The sequence below is a fragment of the Catharus ustulatus genome, chromosome 5 (genome assembly GCF_009819885.2).
Source record: "Catharus ustulatus isolate bCatUst1 chromosome 5, bCatUst1.pri.v2, whole genome shotgun sequence".
Lineage (NCBI taxonomy): Eukaryota > Metazoa > Chordata > Aves > Passeriformes > Turdidae > Catharus > Catharus ustulatus.
The window spans coordinates 75,088,160-75,112,557 of record NC_046225.1 but is presented as its reverse complement, the minus strand read 5'-3'; the positions used below and the strand labels follow the sequence as shown (position 1 = coordinate 75,112,557).

At 44.1% G+C, this 24,398-nt stretch overlaps 1 protein-coding gene across 1 annotated transcript in view; it reads left to right on the top strand.

Moving 5' to 3' along the window:
• Positions 1 to 30: 30 nt before the first annotated feature.
• The window catches only part of ZNF638 (zinc finger protein 638), a 39,057-nt gene continuing 14,689 nt past the window's right edge, over positions 31 to 24,398 (top strand). The window contains exons 1-13 of the mRNA XM_033060883.2: positions 31 to 1,561; positions 6,216 to 6,277; positions 7,473 to 7,511; positions 9,122 to 9,474; positions 13,459 to 13,721; positions 15,309 to 15,455; positions 16,732 to 16,848; positions 18,610 to 18,668; positions 18,828 to 18,861; positions 20,149 to 20,182; positions 21,685 to 21,725; positions 22,792 to 22,923; positions 24,230 to 24,358. Coding sequence (XP_032916774.2) covers positions 125 to 1,561; positions 6,216 to 6,277; positions 7,473 to 7,511; positions 9,122 to 9,474; positions 13,459 to 13,721; positions 15,309 to 15,455; positions 16,732 to 16,848; positions 18,610 to 18,668; positions 18,828 to 18,861; positions 20,149 to 20,182; positions 21,685 to 21,725; positions 22,792 to 22,923; positions 24,230 to 24,358 — 2,847 coding nt within the window. The 5' untranslated portion in view covers positions 31 to 124. The remainder of the gene's footprint in view (positions 1,562 to 6,215; positions 6,278 to 7,472; positions 7,512 to 9,121; positions 9,475 to 13,458; positions 13,722 to 15,308; positions 15,456 to 16,731; positions 16,849 to 18,609; positions 18,669 to 18,827; positions 18,862 to 20,148; positions 20,183 to 21,684; positions 21,726 to 22,791; positions 22,924 to 24,229; positions 24,359 to 24,398) is intronic.

Genomic DNA, 24,398 nt, shown 5'->3' with positions numbered 1-24,398 from the left:
GTTGGGCCCTCCTCCTTTTCAGCTTGCCCAAATTAAGACCCACTTGGCTCTCCAGCACTTGGCTGCCAGCGGCGGGCGGGCGCCTCCCCACGCTGGCGTCCGCCAGGCATTGCTGAAAGACGCAATGTTTAGCCCCAGAGGAACCTTGCCCCCGAGGCCCAGAGGACCCAACCCGTCGGGCACCAAAGCCCCGGGAGCTTTCGGGGCCGGAGGCGCGGCGGGGCCGCCCAGGAAAGCCGCGCCCGCGACGCCCCAAGGAGCGCCCCAGAGATTCTCGGGGCAGGACGCGCCGCAGTGGGCGGGTTCGCAGAGGATCAACGTCCGCGTCACGCTGCACAGGGCCGATCCCAGGAAAGTCAAGGAGAAGAGCAACCTGCACCAGGAGCAGAAGGGAGACCCGCGTGCCAACCGCTGGGACGGCGGCCCCTGCCCCGCCGGCGCCGCCGGGCCGAAACCACCCGGCCCGGCGCCGGTCTTGGAGCAGAATTCCAACCCCCAGAACCGCTACACGCCCGAAAGCGCCTCCAGCATTTTAGCGAGCTTCGGCTTGTCCAACGAAGACCTGGAAGAGCTAAGCCGCTACCCCGACGACCAGCTGACCCCCGAGAACATGCCGAGGATCCTGCGGGAGATCCGCATCCGGAAGCTGGGCCACGCCGTGCCCGGCCTGCACGCCGCGAGCCGGGGCGAAGAACCAGCGGGCGACGGAGGCGGCGTCGCCGTCAAGGGCAAAGTGATCGACTACGGCCACGCCAGCAAGTACGGCTACACCGAGGACCCGCTGGAGATCCGCACCTACACCCCCGAGGCGCTGCCCGAGGAGCCGCTGGAAGCGCGCGTCTACAATCCAGAAAGTTCCGCCGCGGAGAACCGGGAAGAATTCCAGCGGGAGCAGAGCGTGCCGGTGGCCGTCCCGCCGCCGCCCAACGTGCCGTGCAACCCCGTGTTCCCGGCCGAAGAGCTCATCAAGCTGCCGGCGTTCCCCGGTGACTCCTCGCCCGCTCCGCCGTTTTTCCCGGCCGAGCCGCCGGCCAAGGCGCCGGGGCTGTGCGGGGCCGCGCCCGCCGCGCTGCCGGCGGTGAAGCCGGTGTCGCAGCCGCCCATGCCGCCGGTGATGCCGCCCATGCTGCCGGCGCTGCTGCCCTCGCCCATGCCGCAGCCCATGCTGCCCCCGGTGATGCCGCCGCTGGTGCAGCCGCCCGTCACCCAGCACGTGTTGCTCCCCATGACGTCGCCGCCGTTCTCGGCCGGGCTCTTGGCCGCCATCAGCCAGCACGAACAGAAACAACGCGACACCGGCGGCGCCCACGCCGGGCCCGGCCCCGCCGGCGGGACCTCGGCGGGACACAAACCCTTCCACAAACCCTTCCAATCAACCATGGACGAACCCATCAAATCCCCGTTCGGGGTGGTGAAGGCGTCCTGGCTGCCCGTGTTCCCGGATTCCCAGAAGAGCAAACGCCTGCCCACCCCGTCCATGATGAACGACTACTATGCCACGTCGCCGCGAATATTCCCACATTTGTGTTCTCTGTGTAACCTTGAATGCACTCATATGAAGGTGAGTGGCTTTCCCAGATTATTCCCTAAGCGTGTGTACTCGGCACCTTTTCCTGCCGCTGCTTGTTTGCCCTGGGAATTCCGTGCATTGGGATGCTGGTCGCCAAGTTTGAGTGTTGGGAATGGTGTTAGAAATGATTGTAACGGCGTGTTCTGCTGCCAGTTGCACTTTAGAGTTGATTTCTTTTTGATTTTTGATTTCAATATTGAAATGATTTCTGATTTTGCAGCGGGTGTTTCCAACAACGAAACAAACCTCGAGCAGCGTTAATGTCGTGTGTGGGGCACTCAGATCTTGTCTTGGGGTGGGGGAGATGTCTGTGTGTTCATTCCCCCCCCTTCCTCCTCCTCTAAACTCTGCCTGAAAAACAAAAGAGTCCATTCAGAACCCAAAATTTCATCTTCCAAATCTGCTCTGTGTGACATCACTGAATATTCCAGAGGCTGGCTCGGAAAATGCGTCCATTCATCCGCCGGGCTCTCAGCCTAGAAGGAAATCACAGCTTCAGCTTTGAAGGGAAAAATAAAGGGAAAAGTGGTGGATATTGAGAGATAAAAATTGTTTTATGAGCTGTGGGTTTTCCTAGAAAAACCTGAGGTTTGATCTGTTAAAAATACGGGAGAATGTGATATTAAAAAATACGGAATAATTGATTAATAATTATTTAATGTGTTCAAATTGCAAAGTGTGGAGAGGCTCTGAGGGAGGGATTTTTGTGATTTGGCAAAATCCTGGAGATTTGAGGCTCTGTTTGTGCTGTGAATTAAAAATGTGACTGGAAATGGGGATGGCTTTGTTAGGGAAAAACAAACAGAAATTCCTTTTCATCGCGAAGTGCTGAGGGCCGGGGAGTTGGGCAGCTGGAAATGGGAAGGGAAGGATGATTTCAAATAAAAATAAACAGGGAAACAGGAGTGGGGGGTGTTAACAAAGGGAGTGGATTGAAATGGGAATTCTTTGCTCGTTTAAGAAGGGAAATGTCACTAAAACTCCGTTGGTAAATCAGCTCTGGCTGAGGGGTTTGGGCTGGATTTGAGGTTGTGAGATCCTGTCCTGGTGGCACCAGGGTGGGATTTGTTCCCAGGAATCCTGATCTCCCAAATCTGCTCCCATCTGGCCTGGATTTGCTTCCTTTGGGAAGTGTTTGGTGTCTGTCTCACAGGAGACCTCAAGGACCAGCCCTGGTGCAGAAGAACCAGAAGAGTTTGGGAGTTTTTATCCCAAAAAATGCAGCTTTGATGAAGGAATGTCCAGCTGGTGTATCCATGAATTCCAGAGATGGAAGAACTCCTCTCAATCCCAGCTCTGCAGTTCTGGCTGGTCTGGGATGACCTGGACATTGAAGATTTGTCATCCCAGCCCTTCCCTGTCCCCTTCTGGGAGAGCTGGATGGGACCTCAGGTTGGAAGAGCCACCAGATCCGGTGATTCCTGGTGATTCCCAAGGACTGTCCCACGTGGCATCGCTGTCCCTGGCCTGGAGCAACATGGATGAATCCTGGAGAAACCTGGATTTCATGGCTGGATGGTGACACTTGGAGTTGTCACCAGCTCCGTGTCCAGGCAGGAGCAGCCACCCTGGGATTGGGATCGGCGCCAACAAGGTGACACCAAGCTCTGCTCTGGGCTCACACCTGAGACCATCCCAGCCTGGGCAGCAGGAAAGGTGGGAATTCTGCCCAGCTGAGACCTCACCTGCAGGACTGATTCCAGTTTGGAAGATCTGGAGCTGCTGGAGCAAATCCAGAGGAGACCTTGGAGCTGCTCCCAGAATTCTGGAAAGGGGAGATTGGGCTGGGAGCTGGGGAAGGAATTCCTGCCTGGGAGGGTAGGGAGGGGCTGGGCTGGAATTCCCAGATTTGCTGGGGCTGCTCCTGGATCCCTGGAGTGCCCAAGGCCAGGTTGGACATTGGGGACAGTGGGAATTGTCCCTGTCCAAGGACAGGGTGGGAATGGGATGGGATTTCAGCTCTTTTTCAACCCAAACCATTCCAAGATCCAGGATTACAAGAACCGACGTCAGATGAAGATGCCCAACAAGGAAAATCTCCATCACACACCTGAAGACCCTGAAAACAAAATTCCAGCACTGGATTCTGAGTTCAGGCTGGTACTGCTGAGCTCTTTTTATTATTTTTTTCCATGGATCCTTTTAATCCACTCTTGGATTGACTCGTTTCAGATCCGACCACGCCTCGTTGTCCATGGGAAGAGAATTCCAACCACTGGAATGTGAAACCCAGATTTCCCACCTGGATGAGGGATGTTGATCCAAACATCATCCCTCCAACTTGGCCACGCCAAAATTCCAAAAGCTGAATTTTCCCTGGGAAAAAACCCCTCCTGGATGTCATTTTCACAGATTTCTGATCCATTTTAAAGTTTTTTATTTTTGGTTCAGAAGCCACAAGTTTTGGTGTTTCCCACCTGCATCCAGATTTTTTTCATGGAAAATGGAAGATTTTAAACTTTGAAGCTGGCAGGTCTAAAATATTGGGAATTTGTGGAAAAAATGGTGGAAATTTGTGGAGATGTCCATGGAAGGTGGGGTTGGGGCAGCACCAGAATTTGACAGATTTGGTCATTTTTGATCCCAGGTAGGAATGGTGAGAGGTTGGACTCTGATCTTGAGGGGTTTTCCAGCGTCAGGAATTCTGGGAATGTCCCTGTGGGATCCTCAGGGTTGGCTGTGAGGAGATGCAGCCACACCAAGGTGGAGTTTTGGGCATTAAAATTGAAATTTGAGTCAAGAATCGATGCTTGGGCCAGATATTCCCAAAAATCTTTGTGTCCTGGATGGTTTTTTTAGGGCAGAATTCCCAGTTCTGCTCTGGGATAGGCAGAGTCTGACCCTGCTGCTGTTCCCTTTCAATTCTGATTTCCCAAATCCTCAAAATCTCAAAGGATTTTATGGACATTCCACGGAGCAGCTTCGTTTTCCGCTGGGAATCGTCGGAATAACGAAGATTTGTGGGATTCCTCCCTCTCCAGGTGGAGCAGATTTCTTGGAATAACAACAATTCCTTCATCCTCCATCCCACCACATCTGGAATGAAGCAGATTTGAAACATTCCCAGCACAGGGATGGGATTTATCCTGATTTTTTATCCACTTTTGTTCCCTAAATCCCTTCAAAATTGGGGGTGACGCCTCCTCCGACCTCGAATCTGTGAAATCCTTGGGATTTGCTCTTTTCCATGAAGATTTTCATTTGGAATTCCTTGTTTGGATGCTTCTGCTTCCAGGATTTCTTGGTGGTGATCCATAAGTTGAGAGGAGGATGGAATGGATTGGAATTTGAGTTTGGATGGAATTTTTCCTCTCGCCAGGATTTGATGGGAAAAGGATCCTGTGGAGTTTTTAGGGAAGGATTTCTTTGGATTCCTGAAAAAAAAAAAAATGATGGCTGCTCCATCCCTGGAATATCCAAGACCAGGTTGGATGGGACTTGGATCAACCTGGGATCATCTTGAGGTTCCTTTTTCAAGCCAACCATTCCATGATGATTCCATGGGCAGTGGAATATTCCCAAAGAGTGGGAAGCACCAGGAATGAGGCAGAAAGGAGGAAAATCCATAAATCCAGAGGTGAGGAGAAGAAGATGCCCAAAAATCTTGGATTTGGAAGCCAAAACCTTTCCTTGGCACCGTGGAGTTGGAATTCTGGGAGCCAAATTCCCTCTGGCACCTTGGAATTGGAATTTTGGGAGTCAAATTCCGTGGAATTGGAGTTCATGGAGCCAAATTCCATTTTCATTCCCAAGTTTTCCTGGAGGAACAGCTTTGGTTTATCCTGGTTCAGTTGGAAACCTGGAAAAATCTGGGAATGGGAATTGCTTTAGGGACAGCCTGGAATTAGGGAAAACCAGCTTGGAATGCTGAAATTGCTGCTTTATCCTCATGGAATTCATTATTCCATCATCCTGACTTTTCAGATCCATGATTTTATATCAATTATTCCATGTTTGGTTGGATTTGATGCTGTAAGAGCAGCTGGAAGTCTGATTTTTTTTCCCTCAAGGATATTTAATGTTCCACCCTGAAGAATTCCAGAATTTTCCAAGGAATATCCCTCTCCATAGAAAACTGCCTCATTTTTCCCAGCTCCCTGTCAATATTCCCATTTAAACCAAGTTTAAGGATTTTTACATGGAATTAAATCCCATTTTTATCACATTTTTGAAATGATAAAAATATCCTGAGGCTCTGGAATGACCTTTGAGCTGTGACATGATGGGAGTTGAACATTCCAGGAGCTCCAGGCACGGAAATTCCGGGCTGGGAATGAGATTGGATGTGGAAGAGCTGGAATTACTCATGGATGTGACAGCAAATCATGGATGGATTCCCTTTAATTCTGATTTTTTTTTGGAGCAGCCTCTGGTGATCCACGTGGTGCTGACATCCCCAGCATGGGATGGGTTAATTAATTCATTAATTGATTTAATTAATTGGTTTGGTTAATTGATGTAATTGAGGAATTTGTTCTGGAGCAGTGATAATCACCTTTGAATCTGCCTGAATTCCGTGGAATTTTGACTTTTCTGAGGTAAAAATGGGCTGGAAAGTGGAAAAAAAACCCCAAAACCCAACAGCTCCTGAGGGATCCTGGGGGTTTGCACTGCTCCAACTTTTCCTGATGTTCTTTTCCCCCAGGATTGGATCCTGCACCAGAACAACCCCGCCCACCTGGAGAGCTGCCGCAGGCTGCGCCAACAGTAAGGGATCAGCTGGGATCCACTGGGAACCTGATGGGATCCATTGGGGATCTGATGGGAACCTGATGGGATTCATTTGGGATCTGCTGGGATCCATTGGAACCTGTTGGGATACATCATGGGCCTGCTGGGATCTGCTGGGATCCATTGGGAATCTGCAGGGATCCACTGGAAATAATGCTAGGACCAGCTGTGGATCTGGGATCCACCAGGGGGCTGCTGGGAATCTGCTGGGATCCATTGTGAACCTGTTTGGATCCACTGAGATCCATCAGAGATCTGCTGGGGATCTCTTGGGGATCCACTGGGAACCAGCTTGGGAGTCCATTGGGAATCTGTTTGGTACCCATTAGGGATCCATTGGATCAGTTTGGGATCCACTAGGGATCAATGGGGAATGAGTTGGGAATCCATTGGGAATTTGTTGGGAATCCATTTGGGATCTACTGGATCCATTTGGAATCAGTTGGGGAGTCTGTTGTGAATCCATTTTGAAGCCTCTGGGAATCAGTTGGCAATCCATTTGGGATCTGCTGGGGATTCATTGGCTCCATTGAGAATCCATTTCTGATCCATTGGGAATTTGCTGGATCCATTGGGAATCCTCTGGGAAGCAATTGGATCCACTGGGGATCTGCTGGGAATCCACTGGGAATCCTTTGAATCCATTGGGAATCCATTAGGAATCAATTCCAGATCCACTGGGAATCCACAGTTGAGAATCTGTGGAATCCTTTAGGAATCCTTGAGGAATCCATTGGGAATCAGTTGTGGATCCATTGGGAATTCATTTCTGATCCATTGGGAATTTGCTGAATCCACTGGGAATCCACTGGGAAGCAATTGAATCCACTGAGGATCTGCTGAGAATTAATTAGGAATCCATTCCAGATCCACTGGGAATCCATTGGGAATTTATTTAATCAATTGGGAATCTGCTGGGAATCCATTGGGAATCTGTTGAATCCACTGGGAATGAGTTTGGGATCCATTAAACCCACTGGGAATTTGTTTAATGCTTTGGGAATCAGCTGAGAATCTGTGGAATCCTTTAGGAATTTTTGAGGAATCCACTGGGGATCCATTGGGAATGAGTTTGGGATCCATTAAATCCCCTGGGAATCCATTGGGGATTTTTTTTTTTTTTTTTTAATTTTGTGGGGTTTTTTTGACATTTTCCCATTGTCATCCCCAGATATCCTGAGTGGAATCCTGAGGCTCACTCCTCCAACAGGTACCTTGGGGTTTTAATTCCTTCCCTTAATTCCTCACTAATTAATTCATTTTAATTAATTATTTCACCTCTCCAACCCCTCTCAGTGAGATCATATTTTTATTATAAAATTTTAGGGGCTTTTTATGGGATTTTGTCCCAAATTTCAGAGAATTTTGAGCTGGTTTGTTTGAATTTGACCTTAAATGCCACAGATTTTTTTTTCCAGTCTTTTTTCCTTTTTTTTTCCCAGATTTTTTCCTGTTTAATCTGGTTTAGTCCAGTTTTATCAGGTGATTTTTTTTTTAATACATGTTGTGAAAAATTAAAATGCATTACAAAAAAAAAATTGTAAATTGTAATATGTATAATACATAGTATAAAAAATAACGTATATATTATGATAAATAATATACATTATAAAAAAGTTATAATACAATATAAAAAAATAATTTACACTTTGTAAAAAACAACATCTACATTATTAAAAAATCTGCAAAAAAATTTTTAAAAATTCCCCACTTTTCCCAAACTCTGCCTTTTAAAATCCCATTCCTTGCATTTCCCATTCCTGCCTTTTCCTGCAGGAATCCCATTCCCAACTTTCCCAAACTCTGCCTTTCCCCTAACCCTGATCTCGTTCCTCTCTTTTCCCAAATTCTCCATCTCCACACCAATCCCACTGCTCACATTTCCCACCCCAATCCCACTCCTGACAAATCCCAATCTCCTTTCCCCACGTCAATCCCACTCATGACTTTCCTGACACCAACCCCACTCCTCACACTCCAATCTCCTTTCCCACACCAATCCCACTCCTCGCATTCCAATTTCCACACCAACCCCACTCCTCACATCTCAATCTCCCATTCCCACTCCTGACACCTCAATCTCCTTTCCCCACACCAATCCCACTCCTCACATTTCCCAATCTCCCATCCTCACCCCAGCCCCACTCCTGACAAATCCCAATCTCCTTTTCCCACTAACCCCACTCCTCACACCCCAATCTCCACTGCCCACACCAACCCCACTCCTCACATTTCCCAATCCTCCATCTCCACACTAACCCCAGTCTTCACATTTCTCACACCAATTCCACTCCTCACGTTTCCCAATCTCCCATCCTCACCCCAACCCCACTCCTCACACCCCAGTCCCCCATCCCCACACCAATCCCTCCTCACATTCTCCACCCCATGCCCTCTCCTCATCCCCATTCCCCACCCCAATCCCACTCCTCACATTCCCCACCTCATCCCCTCTCCTCACACCATTCCCCATCCCATTCCTCACCCCAATCCCTCTCCTCACATTCTCCATCCCCACCCCCTCTCCTGACCCCCTTTCTCCATCCCTTCTCCTCACATTCCCCATTCTCCATCCCCTCTCCTCACCCCCATTCTCCATCCCCATCCCCTCTCCTCATCCTCACCCCAGTCCCCATCCCCTCTCTTCACCCCCATCCCCTCACCCCTTTCCCCATCCCCTCTCCTCACCCCATTCTCCATCCCCTCTCCTCATCCCCATGCTCCATCCTCATCCCCTCTCCTCACCCCATTCCCCATTCTCCATCCCCATCCCCTCTCCTCTCCCCATTCTCCCCCTCTCTGACCGCGTCTCTCCCTCAGGAATGGCGCCGATCGGAAGGAGAACCGCACCCCCAAGCACCGCTCCAGCTCCTCCAGCCCGAGCCGTCGGCGCTGCCGCCCCTCGGGGGGCTCGGGGGGCTCGTCCCGCCCGTCCTGCTCCTCCTCGGGCAGCTCTGGGCTGCGCCGGTTCCGCTCCCGCTCCCGCAGCCCCGGGCGGTTCCGGCGGCCCCGCTCCCGCAGCCCGCGGCACCTGCGGCGCCTGAGCCCCCGGTTCCGCTCCCGGTCCCGCTCCCGCTCCCCTCAGCGCTGCCGGAACCCGGCCCGGCCCCTTCCCCGGGCGCGGCCATCGCCGGGAACCGAGCGCTGCTCCCGCCGCTGCAGCCGCTCCGAAGGTACCGGGAGGGGCTGGGGAGGGGGAGATCGGAGGGGTTGGGAATTCAGCTCCAATTTGGGGTTTGGGTGATGGGAGGGGTTTGCAGAGATTGGGATTTCAGTGCAAATCCTGAGGGGTTTGGGGTGATGAAAAGGGTTAGCAGAGTTGGGGATTTCAGCCCCAATTGGGGTTATGAGAGACGCTTGCAGAGTTTGAGATTTCAGCCCCAAATTGGGGTTTGGGGTGATGGGAGGGGTTTGTAGGGATTGGGATTTCAGCGCAAATCCTGAGGGGTTTGGGGTGATGGGAGAGGTTCACAAAGATTGTTCAGGAATTCAACCATAACTTGGGGTTTGGGGTGATGGCAGGAGTTCACAGAGTTTGGGAATTCAACCCCAATTGGGGTTTGAGTGATGACAGGGGTTCACAGAGATTGGGATTTCAGCCCCAATTGGGGTTTGGGGTGGTGGGAGAGGTTAGCAGAGTTTGGGATTTCAGCCCCAATTGGGGTTTATTTGGGATTTCAGCCCCAAATTGGGGTTTAGGGTGATGAGAAAGGTTCACAGAGTTTGGGATTTCAGCCCCAATTGGGGTTTGGGGTGATGGGAGAGGTTTGCAGAGTTTGGGATTTCAACCCCAAATCCTGAGGGGTTTGGGGTGATGAGAAGGGTTAGCAGAGTTTGGGATTTCAGCCCAAATTGAGGTTTGGGTAGTGAGAGAGGTTTGCAGAGTTTGGGATTTCAGCCCAAGTTGGGGTTTTGGGTGATGGGAAAGGTTCGCAGGGATTGCTCAGGAATTCATCACCAGTTAAGGGTTGGGGTGATGGCAGGAGTTCACAGAGTTTTTTTGGGATTTCAGCCCCAAATTTGGGTTTGGGATGATGAGACAGGTTTGTAGAGTTTGGGAATTCAGCCCAAATTGGGGTTTGGGGTGATGGGAGAGGTTCCCAGAGTTTGGGATTTCACCCTGAATCCTGAGGGGTTTGGGGTAACGGGAGGGATTCGCAGAGTGAGTTTGGGATTTCAGCCCTGGTTGGGGTTTGCGGTGATGGGAGGGGTTCACAGAGTTTGGGATTTCTGCCCCAGTCCTGAGGGGTTTGGGGTGATGAGAAGGGTTAGCAGAGTTTGGGATTTCAGCCCCAGTTGGGGTTTGGGGTGATGAGAAGGGTTTGCTGGGTTTGGGAATTCAGCCCCAGTTGGGGTTTGCGGTGATAGGAGAGGTTTGCAGGGATTGGGATTTCAGCGCAAATCCTGAGGGGTTTGGGGTGATGGCAGGAGTTCACAGAGTTTAGGATTTCTGCCCCAGTCCTGAGGGGTTTGGGGTGATGGGAGAGGTTCCCAGAGAATGGGGTGATGAGAAAGGTCACAGAGTTTGGGATTTCAGCGCAAATCCTGAGGGGTTTGGGGTGATAAGAAGGGATTGCAGAGTTTGGGAATTCAGTCCAAATTGGGGTTTGAGGTGATGGCAGGAGTTCATGGAGTTTATTTGGGATTTCAGCCCCAGTTGGGGTTTGGGTGATGAGAGGGGTTTGCAGAGTTTGGGATTTCAGCCCAGATCCTGAAGGGTTTGGGGTGATGGCAGGAGTTCACAGAGTTTATTTTGGCATTTTTAGCCCCAAATCAGCGTTTGGGAATGATGAGAGCTGTTCCCAGAGTTTGTTTTGGGATTTCAGCCTCAATCCTGAGGGCTTTGGGGCAGCATTCCCAAAGTTTTGTTTTGGAATTTCATCCCAAATTGGGGTTTGGGAATGATCAGAGGGGTTCCCAGAGTTTATTTGGGAATTCCAGCCCCAAATCAGGATTTTGGGAATGCTGAGTGCCATTCATTCCCAAAATTTATTTTTGTAATTCCAGCCTGAATCCTGAAGAGTTTGGGAATGATGAGAGGTGTTCCCAGAATTTATTTTGGGAATTCCAACCCTAAATCAGGATTTAGGGAATTCTGAGTGCCATTCATTCCCAGAATTTATTTTGGAATTTCATCCCAAATGGGGATTTGGCAATAATGAGAGGAATTCCCAATGTTTATTTGGGAATTTCAGCCCAAATCCTGAAGAGTTTGGAATGATCAGAGGAGTTCCCAGAATTTATTTTAGGAATTTCAGCCCCAAATCAGGATTTTAGGAATTCTCAGTGCCATTCACTGATTTTTTTTAGCATTCCCAGAGTTTATTTTAGGAATTTCAACCTCATTTGGGGTTTAGGGAATGCAGAGCAACATTCCCAAATGTTTTTTTTTTTTTCCCAAAATCAGGATTTTGGGAATTCTGAGTGACATTCCCAAAGGTTTTTTTTTTGTAATTCCATCCCAAATTGGGATTTTGGGAATTCTGAGCACCATTCCCAAATATTTTTTTATCCCAAACTTTACCTTTCCCACTCCTGACTTTTCCCAGACTCTACAATTCCGTTAAAAAATCACAAAAAAATTTCCATTAAGATTTATTCCACATTTCCCACAATCCAACCTTTCCAGGGATGAGAAAATCCTGAAATTCCAGAAATATTTCTTCCATCATTTAGGAATTCTGAGCATTCTCAAATTTTATTTTTTTCCCATCCAAATTCTGTTTTTTTGGTGCGTTTTTTTCCCAAAAAAATTCAAAATCCAAGTGATCAGGTTGCCCAAAAAATGAATTTTTTTAGGGATTCAAGGAAAAAATTGGGAATAGAGCAGTGAATAATCAAAATCTGGATTTTCCACAGCAATCCAGCCAGGAAATTAATTAAGGATTAATTAAAAGCAGCCCAGAGCAGCCCAGGAAGGCAGGAATTAGCAGGAGGATCAGAGCTTGTAAGTACTGCTGGGAGTGAGAGAGAGGAGCAGAGACAGAGCCCAAAACATGGAAAAAGAATGGGAAAAAATCCCTAGAAATGAAAAAAAAAGGTGGTAAAAATTTCTGGAAAAATAAAAAAAATATTCCTAAAAATGTGGGAAAAAAGAGAAAAAAATTCTGAAAAAAAAATTAAAAATCCTTAAAAAAAGGTCTAAAAAATTCCTAAAAAATAAAAAAAGAAATTCCTAAAAAATGAAAGAAAAATTCTGAAAAAATTTGAAAAAGGTCTTGTTTCTAAAAAATTCTAAAAAAAGAAAAAAAATGCTGAAAAAATAAAAAAGTCCTAAAAAAAGTCTAAAAATATTTCTGAAAAATAATTTTTAAAAAATTCCTAAAAAATTGGAAAAAAAAGAAAAAAATTTCTGAAAAAATAAAAAAAAAAGAATCCAAAAAAATTTTAAAAGGTCTTTTAAAAATTCCTAAAAAAAAATTCCTAAAAAATTTCAAAAGCATGGGAAAAAATTGCTCAGAAATGAAAAAAAAGGTGGTAAAAAAATCCTGAGAAAATAGAGAAAATATTCCTAAAAATGTGGGAAAAAACAATAAAAATTTTTGAAAAAATTTTTAAAATCCTTAAAAAAAGTCTAAAAAATTCCTAAATAATAAAAAAATCCTAAAAAATGTAAAAACATTCCTAAAAAAATTTTAAAATATTTCAAAAAATAAATTTAAAAATTTTATAAAAATTTTAAATGCAAAAAAAAAATTTTGAAAATACCAAAAAAATTCCAAAAAAATTTTTAAAAACTTCAAAAAAAATTTTAACAGCCAAAAAAAAGCCAACAAATTCCCATTTTTTTCCTTTCCTTGCTGTAGGAAATTTGGATTTTTCATTTTTTTCCATCCTGGTTTTTGCCGCTTTCACTGAATTCCACTGATCCGCGTTGGGCGAAAAATCCCAAAAACCACAAGATAAAAAATCCTAAATCTGTTCCCAAAAAAATCCCAAAAATCCCAAAAACTTGAGGATAAAAAGTCCTAAATCTGATCCCAAAAAAAATCCCAAAAAATAAAAAAAGATCCCCAAAAAATCCCAAAAAAATTAAAAAAAAATCCCCAAAAAATCCGCAAAAATCCCCAAAAAATCCCCAAAAATCCTGGATTTGATCCCAAAAAAATCCCAAAAAATCTCAGAAAAATCCCAACTATTTTTCCCTTTTTTTACAGACAGAAAAGCAGCTCTGGAGGCCGTGATGAAAACCTTGGGGCCGGGATTTTTGGCGGAATTTAAAAAACACAAATCGCTGCAAGCGGCGGTGGAGGAATCGCTGAATTCCGGGAAATCCCATGGGATTGGGAAAAAAAATCCTAAAAGTGGGAAAAAGGAGGGAGCAACTGGGAGCTCTGGCCAGGAGGCTGAAGGGAATGGGAACAAAAAAGAGAGGGAGGAGGAGGAGGAGGCGAAAAATCATCCGGCGGCGTACAACAGGGTGAGAGGGGTTTGGAGGTTTTGGGGTTTTTTGGGATTTGGGGTTTTTTGGGGTTTGGGGTTTGGAGTTTGGATTTGGGGATTTGGAATTCCTGGAGTTTGGAGTTTGGGAGTTCCTGGGGTTTGGGGATTCTGGGGATTGGGGTTTTTGGGGTTTGGGGATTTGGGGATTCTGGGATTTGGGAATTTGGAAATTCTGGGGTTTGGGGATTCTGGGTTTTGGGAATTCCTGGGGTTTGGGAATTTGGGGGTTGAGGTTTGGGAATTCCTGGGGTTCTTGGGATTTGGGGTTTCTGGGATTTGGGGATTTTGGGGTTTGGGAATTTGGGGGTTGAGGTTTGGGAATTCCTGGGGTTTTTGGGATTTGGGGATTCTGGGATTTGGACTTTGGGGGTTTGGAGTTTTGGGGTTTGGGGATTTTTGGGATTTGGGGTTTGGGGGTTTGGGGATTTTTGGGATTTGGGGATTGGGGATTTGGAAATCCTGGGGTTTGAGGATTCTGGGGTTTGGGGATTGGGATTTGGAATTCCTGGGGATTGGGAATTCCTGGGGTTTGGGTATTGGGAATTCCTGGGGTTTTTGGGATTTGGGGTTTTTGGGATTTGGGGATTTTTGGGATTTGGGGATTCCTGGGTTTTGGGAATTCCTGGAGTTTGGGGTTTGGGGATTTGGGGTTTGGGATTTGGGGGTTGGGAATTTGGGGGTTGAGGTTTGGGAATTCCTGGGGTTTTTGGGATTTGGGGTTTCTGGGATTTGGGGATTCTGGGATTTGGACTTTGGGGGTTTGGGGTTTTGGGGTTTGGGGATTTTTGGGATTTGGGGTTTGGGGATTGGGATTTGGAATTCCTGGGGTTTGGGAATTCCTGAGGTTTGGGGTTTGGGAATTCCTGGGGTTTGGGTATTGGGAATTCCTGGGGTTTTTGGGATTTGGGGTTTGGGGATTCTGGGGTTTGGGGATTTTGGGGTTTGGGATTTGGGGATTCTGGGGTTTGGGAGTTTCTAGGGTTTGGGGATTGGAAATTCCTGGGATTTGGGGTTTGGGGATTTTGAGGTTTGGGAATTTGGGGGTTGAGGTTTGGGAATTCCTGGGGTTTTTGGGGTTTGGGGTTTGGAAATTTGGGGTTTGGGTTTTGGGTTTGGGGATTTTTGGGGTTTGGGGATACTGGGGTTTGGGAGTTCCTGGGGTTTGGGGATTTGGGGATTCTGGGGTTTGGGGATTCCTGGAGTTTGGGATTGGGAATTTTGGGATTTTGGGTTTTGGAGTTTGGGGATTCTGTGGTTTGGGGATTTGGGAATTTCTGGGGTTGGGGTTGGGGGATTTTGGGATTTGGGGATTCTGGGGTTTGGGGATTGGGGATTCCTGGAGTTTGGGAATTCCTGGGGTTTGGAGTTTGGGAATTTGGGGGTTTGGGGATTGGGAATTCCTGGGGTTTCTGGGGTTTGGAGATTTGGGGATTCTGCGATTTGGAATTTCTGGAGTTCGGGGATTGGGATTTCTCTCCCCATTTTTGGGATTTCTCTCAATTTCTGGGATTTTTCTCCCTGTTTTTGGGATCCCCTCCATGCCTGACCCCCTGTCCATCCCCAGCTGCTGCGGGAGGAGCTGCTGAGCTGTGGCACGGTGCTGCAGATCTCGGAGCTGCCCGAGCAGGGATTCACCGACCAGGACATCAAACGGCTGGTGCAGCCCTTCGGGAAGGTCAGCGACCTGATCGTGCTGCGCTCCCGGAATGAGGTCAGGGGGATTGGGGAATGGGGGCTGGGGTTTGGGGGCTGGGATTTGGGGTTTGGAGTTTGGGATTGGGGTCTGGGGTCTGCAGGGGATGGGGATTTGGGGTCTGCAGGGGATGGGGAAGGTCAGCGACCTGATCGTGCTGCGCTCCCGCAACGAGGTCAGGGGGATTGGGGAATGGGGTTTGGGGATTTGGGATTTGGGGTTTGGGATTTGGGATCTGGGGTCTGCAGGGGATGGGGAAGGTCAGCGACCTGATCGTACTGTGCTCCCGAAACGAGGTCAGGGAAAAGGGACTGGGGAGTGGGTCTGGGGTTTGGGATTTGGGGATTTTTGAGATTTGGGATTTGGGATCTGCAGGGGATTGGGGTTGAGGATTGGGGGTTTGGGGTCTGCAGGGGATTGGGATTTTGGGATTTGGGGTCTGCAGGGGATGGGGGATTTGGCGATTTGAGATTTGAGATTTGGGATCTGCAGGGGATGGGAATGGGAATTGGGGATTTGGGATTTGGGGTCTGGGATTTGGGGTCTGGGGTCTGCAGGGGATGGGGATTTGGGATTTGGGGTCTGCAGGGGGTGGGGTTTTGGGATTTGGGATCTGCAGGGGATGGGGGATGTGGGGATTTGGGATTTGGGGTCTGGGGTCTGCAGGGGATGGGGATTGGGGATTTGGGGATTGAGGTCTGCAGGGGATTGGGGATTGGGGTTTGGGATCTGTAGGGGATGGGGATTTGGGGATTTGGGATCTGCAGGGGATGAGGATTTGGGGATTTGGGATCTGTAGGGGATGGGGATTTGGGGATTTTGGATTTGGGATCTGCAGGGGATGGGGAATTGGGGATTTGGGATCTGTACGGATGGGGAATTGGGGATTTGGGATTTGAGATTTGGGGTCTGCAGGGGATGGGGGATTTGGGATTTTCTGGATGTTCCCACTTGGTGTTTGGGGTTTATGGATGGCAAAGGAGTTTTGGTCAATTTTTCCGACTTTTTTTCCTCTTCTTTTTCTTTTTTTTTTCTCTTTCCCCGTTTTCCCCCCTTGTCCCCCTTTTCCTCCTTTTCCTCTCTTCTTTACCTCCCATTTTCCCCCTTTTCCCCTTTTCCCTCCCACCCCGATTTCCCTCCGTGCCCTTCCCAAACCCAACCCCACATTTCCCACCCCTGGAATTCTCCCTCATCCCTGAAATCATTCCTGGAATCCCTCCTGGAATCCCTCCTGGAATCCCTCCTGGAATCCCTCCTGGAATCCCTCCTGGAATCCCTCCTGGAACCCCTCCAGGCGTACCTGGAGATGAATTTCAAGGAGGCCGTGCTGGCCGCGGTGAAGTTCGCCGAGACGACGCCGCTGCTGCTCAACGGGAAACGCGTGCGGGTCAGCGTGGCCGAGAGAGCGCAGGTGGGATGGGGGGGGTTGGGAATTCTGAGTGGGATTTGGGAATTCTGGATGGGATTTGGGAATTCTGGGAATTCTGAATGGGATTTGGGAATTCTGAATGGGAATTTGGGAATTCCACGTGGGAATTGTGACCAGGATATGGGAATTCCAAACTGGAATTCTGGGAATTCTGAATGGAAATTCTGAATGGGAATTTGGGAATTCTGAATGGGGATTTGGGAATTCTGGGAATTCTGAACAGGGATTTGGGAATTCTGAGAATGTTGAATGGGAATTCTGGGAATTCTGAATGGGGATTGGGGAATTCTGAGTGAGGATTAGGAATTCTGGGAATGCTGAATGGGAATTGGGGAATTCCACACAGGGATTTGGGAATGCTGAATGGGAATTGAGAATTTTGGGAATTCTGAATGGGGATTTGGGAATGCTGAACAGGAATTCTGGGAATGCTGAATGGGGATTTGGGAATTCTGAATGGGAATTCTGACCAGGATATGGGAATTCTGAATGGGGATTTGGGAATTTTGGGAATTCTGAACAGGAATTATGGGAATTCTGAATGGGGATTCTGGGAATGCTGAACAGAAATTTGGGAATTTTGGGAATGCTGAATGGGAATTCTGGGAATTCTGAATGGGAATTTGGGAATTCTGAACAGGGATTTGGGAATTCTGGGAATGCTGAGTGGGAATTGGGGAATTCTGAATGGGAATTTGGGAATGCTGGATGGGAATTTGGGAATTCTAGGAATTCTGGAAATACTGAATGGGAATTCTGGATGGAATTTGAGAATTCTCAATGGGGATTGGGGAATTCTGGAAATTCTGAACAGGGATTTGGGAATTCCACACAAGGATTTAGGGAATTCTGAAAGGGAGCTCTAGGAATTCCACATGGGAATTCTAGAAATTCTGAATGGGATTTGCGAATTCTGGGAACGCTGAATGGGAATTTTGGAATTCCATATGGGAATTCTGATCAAGATCTGGGAATTGCAACTGGGATTTGAGAAATGGGGGTGGGAGCAGGAATTCCATCCCAAAAATCCAGGAATTCCAACTGGGAATTCAAACTGGGAGCCAGAATTCCATCCCAAATTTGGGAATTAATTAGCATTAATTAATTAAAATTCAGAATATTATTTCTATTTCATACCAATTATTAATCCCATTTTTTTGAAAAAACAAAATTGCTTTGACCATTATTGGATCTATACAATTAATTAATAATGGACATAATTCATGTTTCATTAATTAATTAAAATTCAGAACCATATTTACAAGAATTTTTAACTATTAATAAATCCTAAATTTTTTAGAATATAATTGTTTTATTTATTATTAGATTTATGTAACTATTGAATTAACAATGGGCATAATGCATATTTATTTATATGATTAGCATTAATTAATTAAAATTCAGAATCTTATTTCTAGTTCATATCAATTATTAATAAATCTGGTTTTTTACTATAAAATAGTTTTATTTATTATTATATTTATATAATTAATTAATAATGGACATAGTTCATATTTCATTAACATTAATTAAAATTCAGGATCATATTTACAAATATTTTTAATTATTAATAAGTCCCAATTTTTTCACAATAAAATTGTTTTATTTACTGTTATATTTATATAATTATTTAATTAATAATGGACATAATTCATATCTCATTCATTAACGTTAATTAAAATTCAGAACCATATTAACAAGTATTTTTAATTATTAATAAATTCCAATTTTTTTCTATTCCAGGTGAAAAAAACGGTGAAAAAACGAGTCCTGAACCCCAAAAAAACCCCAACAAGCACCAAGTAAGAGCTTCATTAATTAATTAAAGTTAATTAATATTAATTAATGTTAATTACAGTAATTGGGACCCTGAGGGGCTCAAACCTTGGGGTTTCATCATTAATAATTAAAATTAAATTGAATTTTTGGTGCTTTTTTTAATCCAGGAAAGTCCCAAGCAGCAGCACCAAGAGCCCCAAAACCCTGACAGGTGAGGCTGAGATTATTAACTATTAATTAATTAATTATTATTGATTAAATTAATTAGTTGGCTGAATTAATTGGATTTTTGGTGTTATAAATCCTCAATTTTTCATCCATTGCTGAGCTCCTTCTGGGGATTAATTAATTCCAGTTTTGGGGATTAATTCAAATTTTAGGGATTAATTAATTCAGATTTTGGGGATTAATTAATTCCAATTTTTTTCCCCACAATTCACTTTTTTTCCCCAAAAATTCTTTTTTCCTCCCCCCAAAAATCCCTTTTTACAGGAAAAAAGGAAAAAGTGAAGAAAGTTCCAGGAGAGAAGAAAGTGAAAAAATCCTCAAATGTGGGAGGTGAGGGAAAAATGGGGAAAAAAGGGAAAAAATTGGGAAAAAATGAGAAAAATGGGAAAAAATGGGGAAAATTGGGAAAAAATTGTGGAAAGTTGGGAAAATGGAAAAAAAATTGGAAAAAATGGGGAAAAATTTGGGAAAAAATGGGAAAATGGGGAAAAAATGGAGAAAAATTTGGAAAATGGGAAAAAAAATTGGGAAGAAATTGGGAAAAAGTTGGGAAAAAATGGGAAAAAATTTGAGGAAAATAGGGGGAAAATGGATGAAATTTTATAAAAAATTGGGAAAAATTGGAGGAAAAAATCGTAAAAATTGGGGAAAAATGGGGAAAAATTGGGAAAGTGGGGAAAAAATGTAGAAAAATTGGGAAAAATGGGGAAAAAGTTGGGAAAAATTTGGGAAAAAATGGGGAAAAGATGGGGAAAAACTTGAGAAAAAAGGGGAAAAAATTGGGAAAAAATTGGAAAAAATGGGGGAAATTGGGAAAACGAGGAAAAATTTAGGATAATGAAGAAAAATTTGGGAAAAAAGGGAAAAAAATGGGAGAATTGGGAAAAAATGGAGAAAAATTTGGAAAAAAATGGGGGAAAAATTGGGGAAAAAATTGGGAAAAAAAGAAAAAATTGGGAAAAGTTGGAAAAAAATGGAGAAAAATTGGGGGGAAATGGAGAAAAATGGAGAAAAAAATTGAGAAAAAAATGGAGAAAAAATGGGAAAAACGTTGGGAAAAAATTGAGAAAATTTTGGAAAAAATGGGGAAAATTTTGGAAAATGGGAAGAGCAAAAGGGAATTTGGAAAAAACAATTTTTATTTTGGTAAAAACCAATTTTTATTCTGTTTTTCTCTCCCCAGGAAAAGCTGCTGGTGAAGATCCCCCAGCTCCCAGTGAGGAAATTCAGGAATTGGAGCCCAAAAATTCCCAAAATTCCCAAATTTCCCCAGGGCAGGAGGGGCCAGGGGAACCCAGCACAGCCCCAGGTGAATATTGGGAATTTTCTGGGAATTTTCTGGGAATTTTGGGAATTCTAGGGAAAAAAATACGGGAGAAAATGGGAAAAAATTTGGGAAAAATTTGTGGGAAATGGGGGAAAAATTGGGAAAACTGGAATAAAAATTTGGGAAATCCTGGGGAAAAACCTTGGGAAAATGGGGGGAAAATTGGAATAAAAATGTGGGAAGTCTTGGGGGAAAAAAACTTGGGAAAATAAAGAAAAAATTGGGAAAATTGGAATAAAAATTTGGGGAAAAACTTGGGGAAAATGGGGGAAAATTGGAATTTAGATTTGGGAAATCTTGGGGGGAAAATGAGAAAATTGGGAAAATTGGAATAAAAACTTGGGGAAATTTGGGAAAATGGGGGCAAAATTGGAATAAAAATTTGGGAAATCTAGGGGAAAAAATTGGGAGAATGGAATAAAAAAATGGGGAAATCTTGGGGGAAAAAACTTGGGAAGATTGGAATAAATCTTGGGGGGAAAAATGGGAAAATGGGGAAAATTGGAATTAAAATTTAGGGAAAAAACTTGGGAAAATGGAGGAAAAATTGGGAAAAGTGGAATAAGAATTGGGGAAAATTGGGAAAATTGGAATAAAAACTTGGGAAATCTTGGGGAAAAAAATTGGGAGAATGGAATAAAAAATTGGGAAATTTTGGGGGAAAACTTGGGAAAATGAGGAAAATTGGAATAAAAATTTGGGAAAATTGGGAAAATTGGAATAAAATCTTGGGGAAAAAGCTTGGAAAAATGTGGGAAAATTGGGAAAATTGGAATAAAAATTTTGGAAACCTTGGGGGAAAAAACTTGGGAAAAAAACTTGAGAAAATGAGGAAAAAAATGGGAAAATGGGAATAAAAACTTGGGAAATCTTGGGGGGGAAAATTGGGAAAATGGAGAAAATTGGAATTAAAATTTAGGGAAAAAACTTGGGAAAATGGAGGAAAAACTGGGAGAAGTGGAATAAGAATTGGGGAAAATTTGGGAAAATGGGGGAAAAATTGGTATAAAAACTTGGGAAGATGGGGGAAAAATTGGGAAAATTGGAATAAAAACTTGGGAAATCTTGGGGAAAAAAATTGGGAGAATGGAATAAAAAATTGGGAAATATTGGGGGAAAACTTGGGAAAATGAGGAAAATTGGAATAAAAATTTAGAAAATCTTGAGGAAAAAAACTTGGGAAAATTGGAATAAAAATTTGGGGAAAAAACTTGGGAAAATGAGAAAAAAAAAAAGGGAAAATTAGAATAAAGACATGGAAAATCTTGGGGAAAAAAATTGGGAAAATTGGAATAAAAATTTGGGGCAAAAACTTAGGAAATCTTGGGGAAAAAATTAGGAAAATGAGGAAAATCCTTGGGAAAATGGGAATAAAAAACTTGGAAAAATGGGGGAGAAATTGGGGAAAAAAGGAAAAAAATGGGGAAAAAAATTTTCCTTTTCTCATTTTTTCCTTTTTTCTTTTTTTCTTTTCCCTTTTCCAGAGCCCGCGGCCGGCGAGGAACCCACGGAGCCTGGAGGGGAGGTCAGGGGGATTTGGGGTTTTGGGGATTTGGGAATTTGGGATTTGGGATTTTGGGGATTAGGGAATTGTGGGATTTGGGAATTGTGAGGATTTAGGGGATTGTGGGGATTTGGGGAATTTGGTAATTTTGGGAATTTTTGAAATTTGGGATTTTGGGGATTGTGGGAATTTAGGGATTGGAGGAGTTGAGGGAATTGTGGGAATTTTGGGATTTGAGAACTGGAGGAATTGTGGGAATTTTAGGGATTTGGGAATTGTGGGAATTTGGGGGAATTGGAAGATTTGGGATAAAAATTCCAAAAAAAATCCCAAAAATTCCCCCAAAAAATCCCAAAAGTTCCCCCAAAAAATCCCAGTAATTCCCAAAACAATTCCAAAAATTCCCCCAAAAAATCCCAAAAATTCCCAAAAAAAGCAAAAAAAATTCCAAAAAAAATCCCAAAAATTCCCCCAAAAAAATCCCAAAAATTCCCCAAAAAATCCCCAAAATTCCCCAAAATATCCCAAAAATTCAAAAAAAATTCCAAAAAAATCCCAAAAATTCTCAAAAAAACTCAAAAATTCAAAAAAATCCCCAAAATCCCCAAAATTTCCAAAAAAATCCCAAAAATTCCCCCAAAATTAAAAAAATTCCCCAAAATTCCCAAAAACATCCCAAAAATTAAAAAAAATTTTAAAATCCCAAAAATTCCCCAAAAAAATCCCCAAAATTCCCCAAAAATTAAAAAAAATCCCCAAAATTCCCAAAAACATCCCAAAAATTAAAAACAAAAAAAATCCCAGAAGTTAAAAAAAATCCCAAAAACCCCAAAAAAATCCCGCAAAAAATCCCAAAAATTCCCCCCAAAATGCCAAAAAAATCCCAAAAATTCCACAAAAAATCTCAAAAAATCCCCCAAAATGCCAAAAAAATCCCAAAAATTCCACAAAAAATCTCAAAAAATCCCCCGAAATTCCCCAAAAAATTCCCCAAAAATTCCTGAAAAAAATCCCAAAAAAATCCCAAAAAATTCCCTAAAAAATCCCATAAATTCCCAATAAAATCCCAAATGTCTGGAATTTTCAGGACCCAGAGGAATCCTGTGTGCTGCTCATCTCCAACCTCCCTGACAAGGGCAGCTCCCCCCAGGAAATCTCCAACCTGGCCAAACCCTTCGGGGCCCTGCGGGATCTGCTCGTGCTCTCCTCGCACAAAAAGGTAAAAAATAAATCTGGGGATTCAGGGATAAAGGTAAAATAAAATCTGGGGATTCAGGGATTGGCACTGGGGAATAAATCTGGGGGAGATGGGGGAGTTTGGGGGATTTTTTGGGGATTTTTTTTAATTTTTAGGGGAATTTTGAGGGATTTTTTGGGGAATTTTGGGGAATTTTTTAGGGGAATTTTCAGGAATTTTTTTAGGATTTTTTTTTTAATTTTGAGGAATTTTTTGTCCTTTGGGGGGAATTTTTTTGCAAATTTTTTTAGGAATTATTTTTATTGTTGGGCATTCTTTTGGGAGGAATTCCTTATAGGATGTTTTGGGGATTTGGAGGGAATTTTTTATGGTTTTTTTTGGGGTTTGGAGGGTATTTTTTAGGGATTTTTTGGGAATTTTGAGGAATTTTTTATCATTTTGGGGGGATTTTTTGCAGATTTTTTTAGGAATTATTTTTATTTTTGGGGATTCTTTTGGGAGGTATTATAGGATTTTTGGGGATTTTGAGGAAACATTTTTAGGGATTTTTGGGGAATTTTGAGGGAATTTTTCAGGGATTTTTGGGGGAATTTTGAGGGAATTTTTCAGGGATTTTTGGGGAAATTTTGAGGGAATTTTGAGGGAATTTTTTATGATGTGGGGGGATTTTTTGTGGATTTTTGTAGGACTTATTTTTGTATTTGGGGATTTTTCTGGAAGGAATTCCATATAGGATTTTTTGCAGAATTTTTAGGGAATTTTTTTAGGATTTTTTGGGGAATTTTGAGGGATTTTTTATCTTTTCGGTGGGATTTTTTGGGGGAGTTTTTTGCAGATTTTTTTTAGGAATTATTTTTACTTTGGGGGATTCTTTTGGGAGGAATTCCTTATAGGATTATTGGGGAATTTTGAGGGAATTTTTTGGGGATTTTTTGGGAATTTTGAGGAATTTTTTATCTTTTTGGTGGGATTTTTTTGCGGATTTTTTTAGGAATTATTTTTAGTTTTTGGGATTTTTTTAGGTGGAAAAACTTACAGGATTTTTTGGGATTTTGGAGGAAGTTTTTAGGATTTTTGGGGGAATTTTTTAGGATTTTTGGGGGGATTTTGAGAGGAATTTTTTTAGGATTTTTTGGGAAATTTTTTAGGGATTTTTTTTGGAATTTTGAGGGTTTTTCTACAATTTTGGTGAGATTTTCGGGGGGGGTGGCTTACGGATTTTTTTGCAGATTTTTTTAGGAATTATTTTTATTTTTGGGGACTCTTCTGGGAGGAATTCCTTACAGAATTTTTTTTTTGTTTTAACATTTGTGTCCATTTGTGCCAGGCGTACGTGGAGCTACCGCGGCGCGCGGCCGAGGCCATGGTCAGGTTCTACAGCTGCTTCCCCATGGCCATGGAGGGAAACCAGATCAGCGTGAGCCTGGAGCCGCGGCACCGCAACCTGGGGGATGAGGTGGGATTGGGATTATTTGGATTATGGGATTTGGGTTATG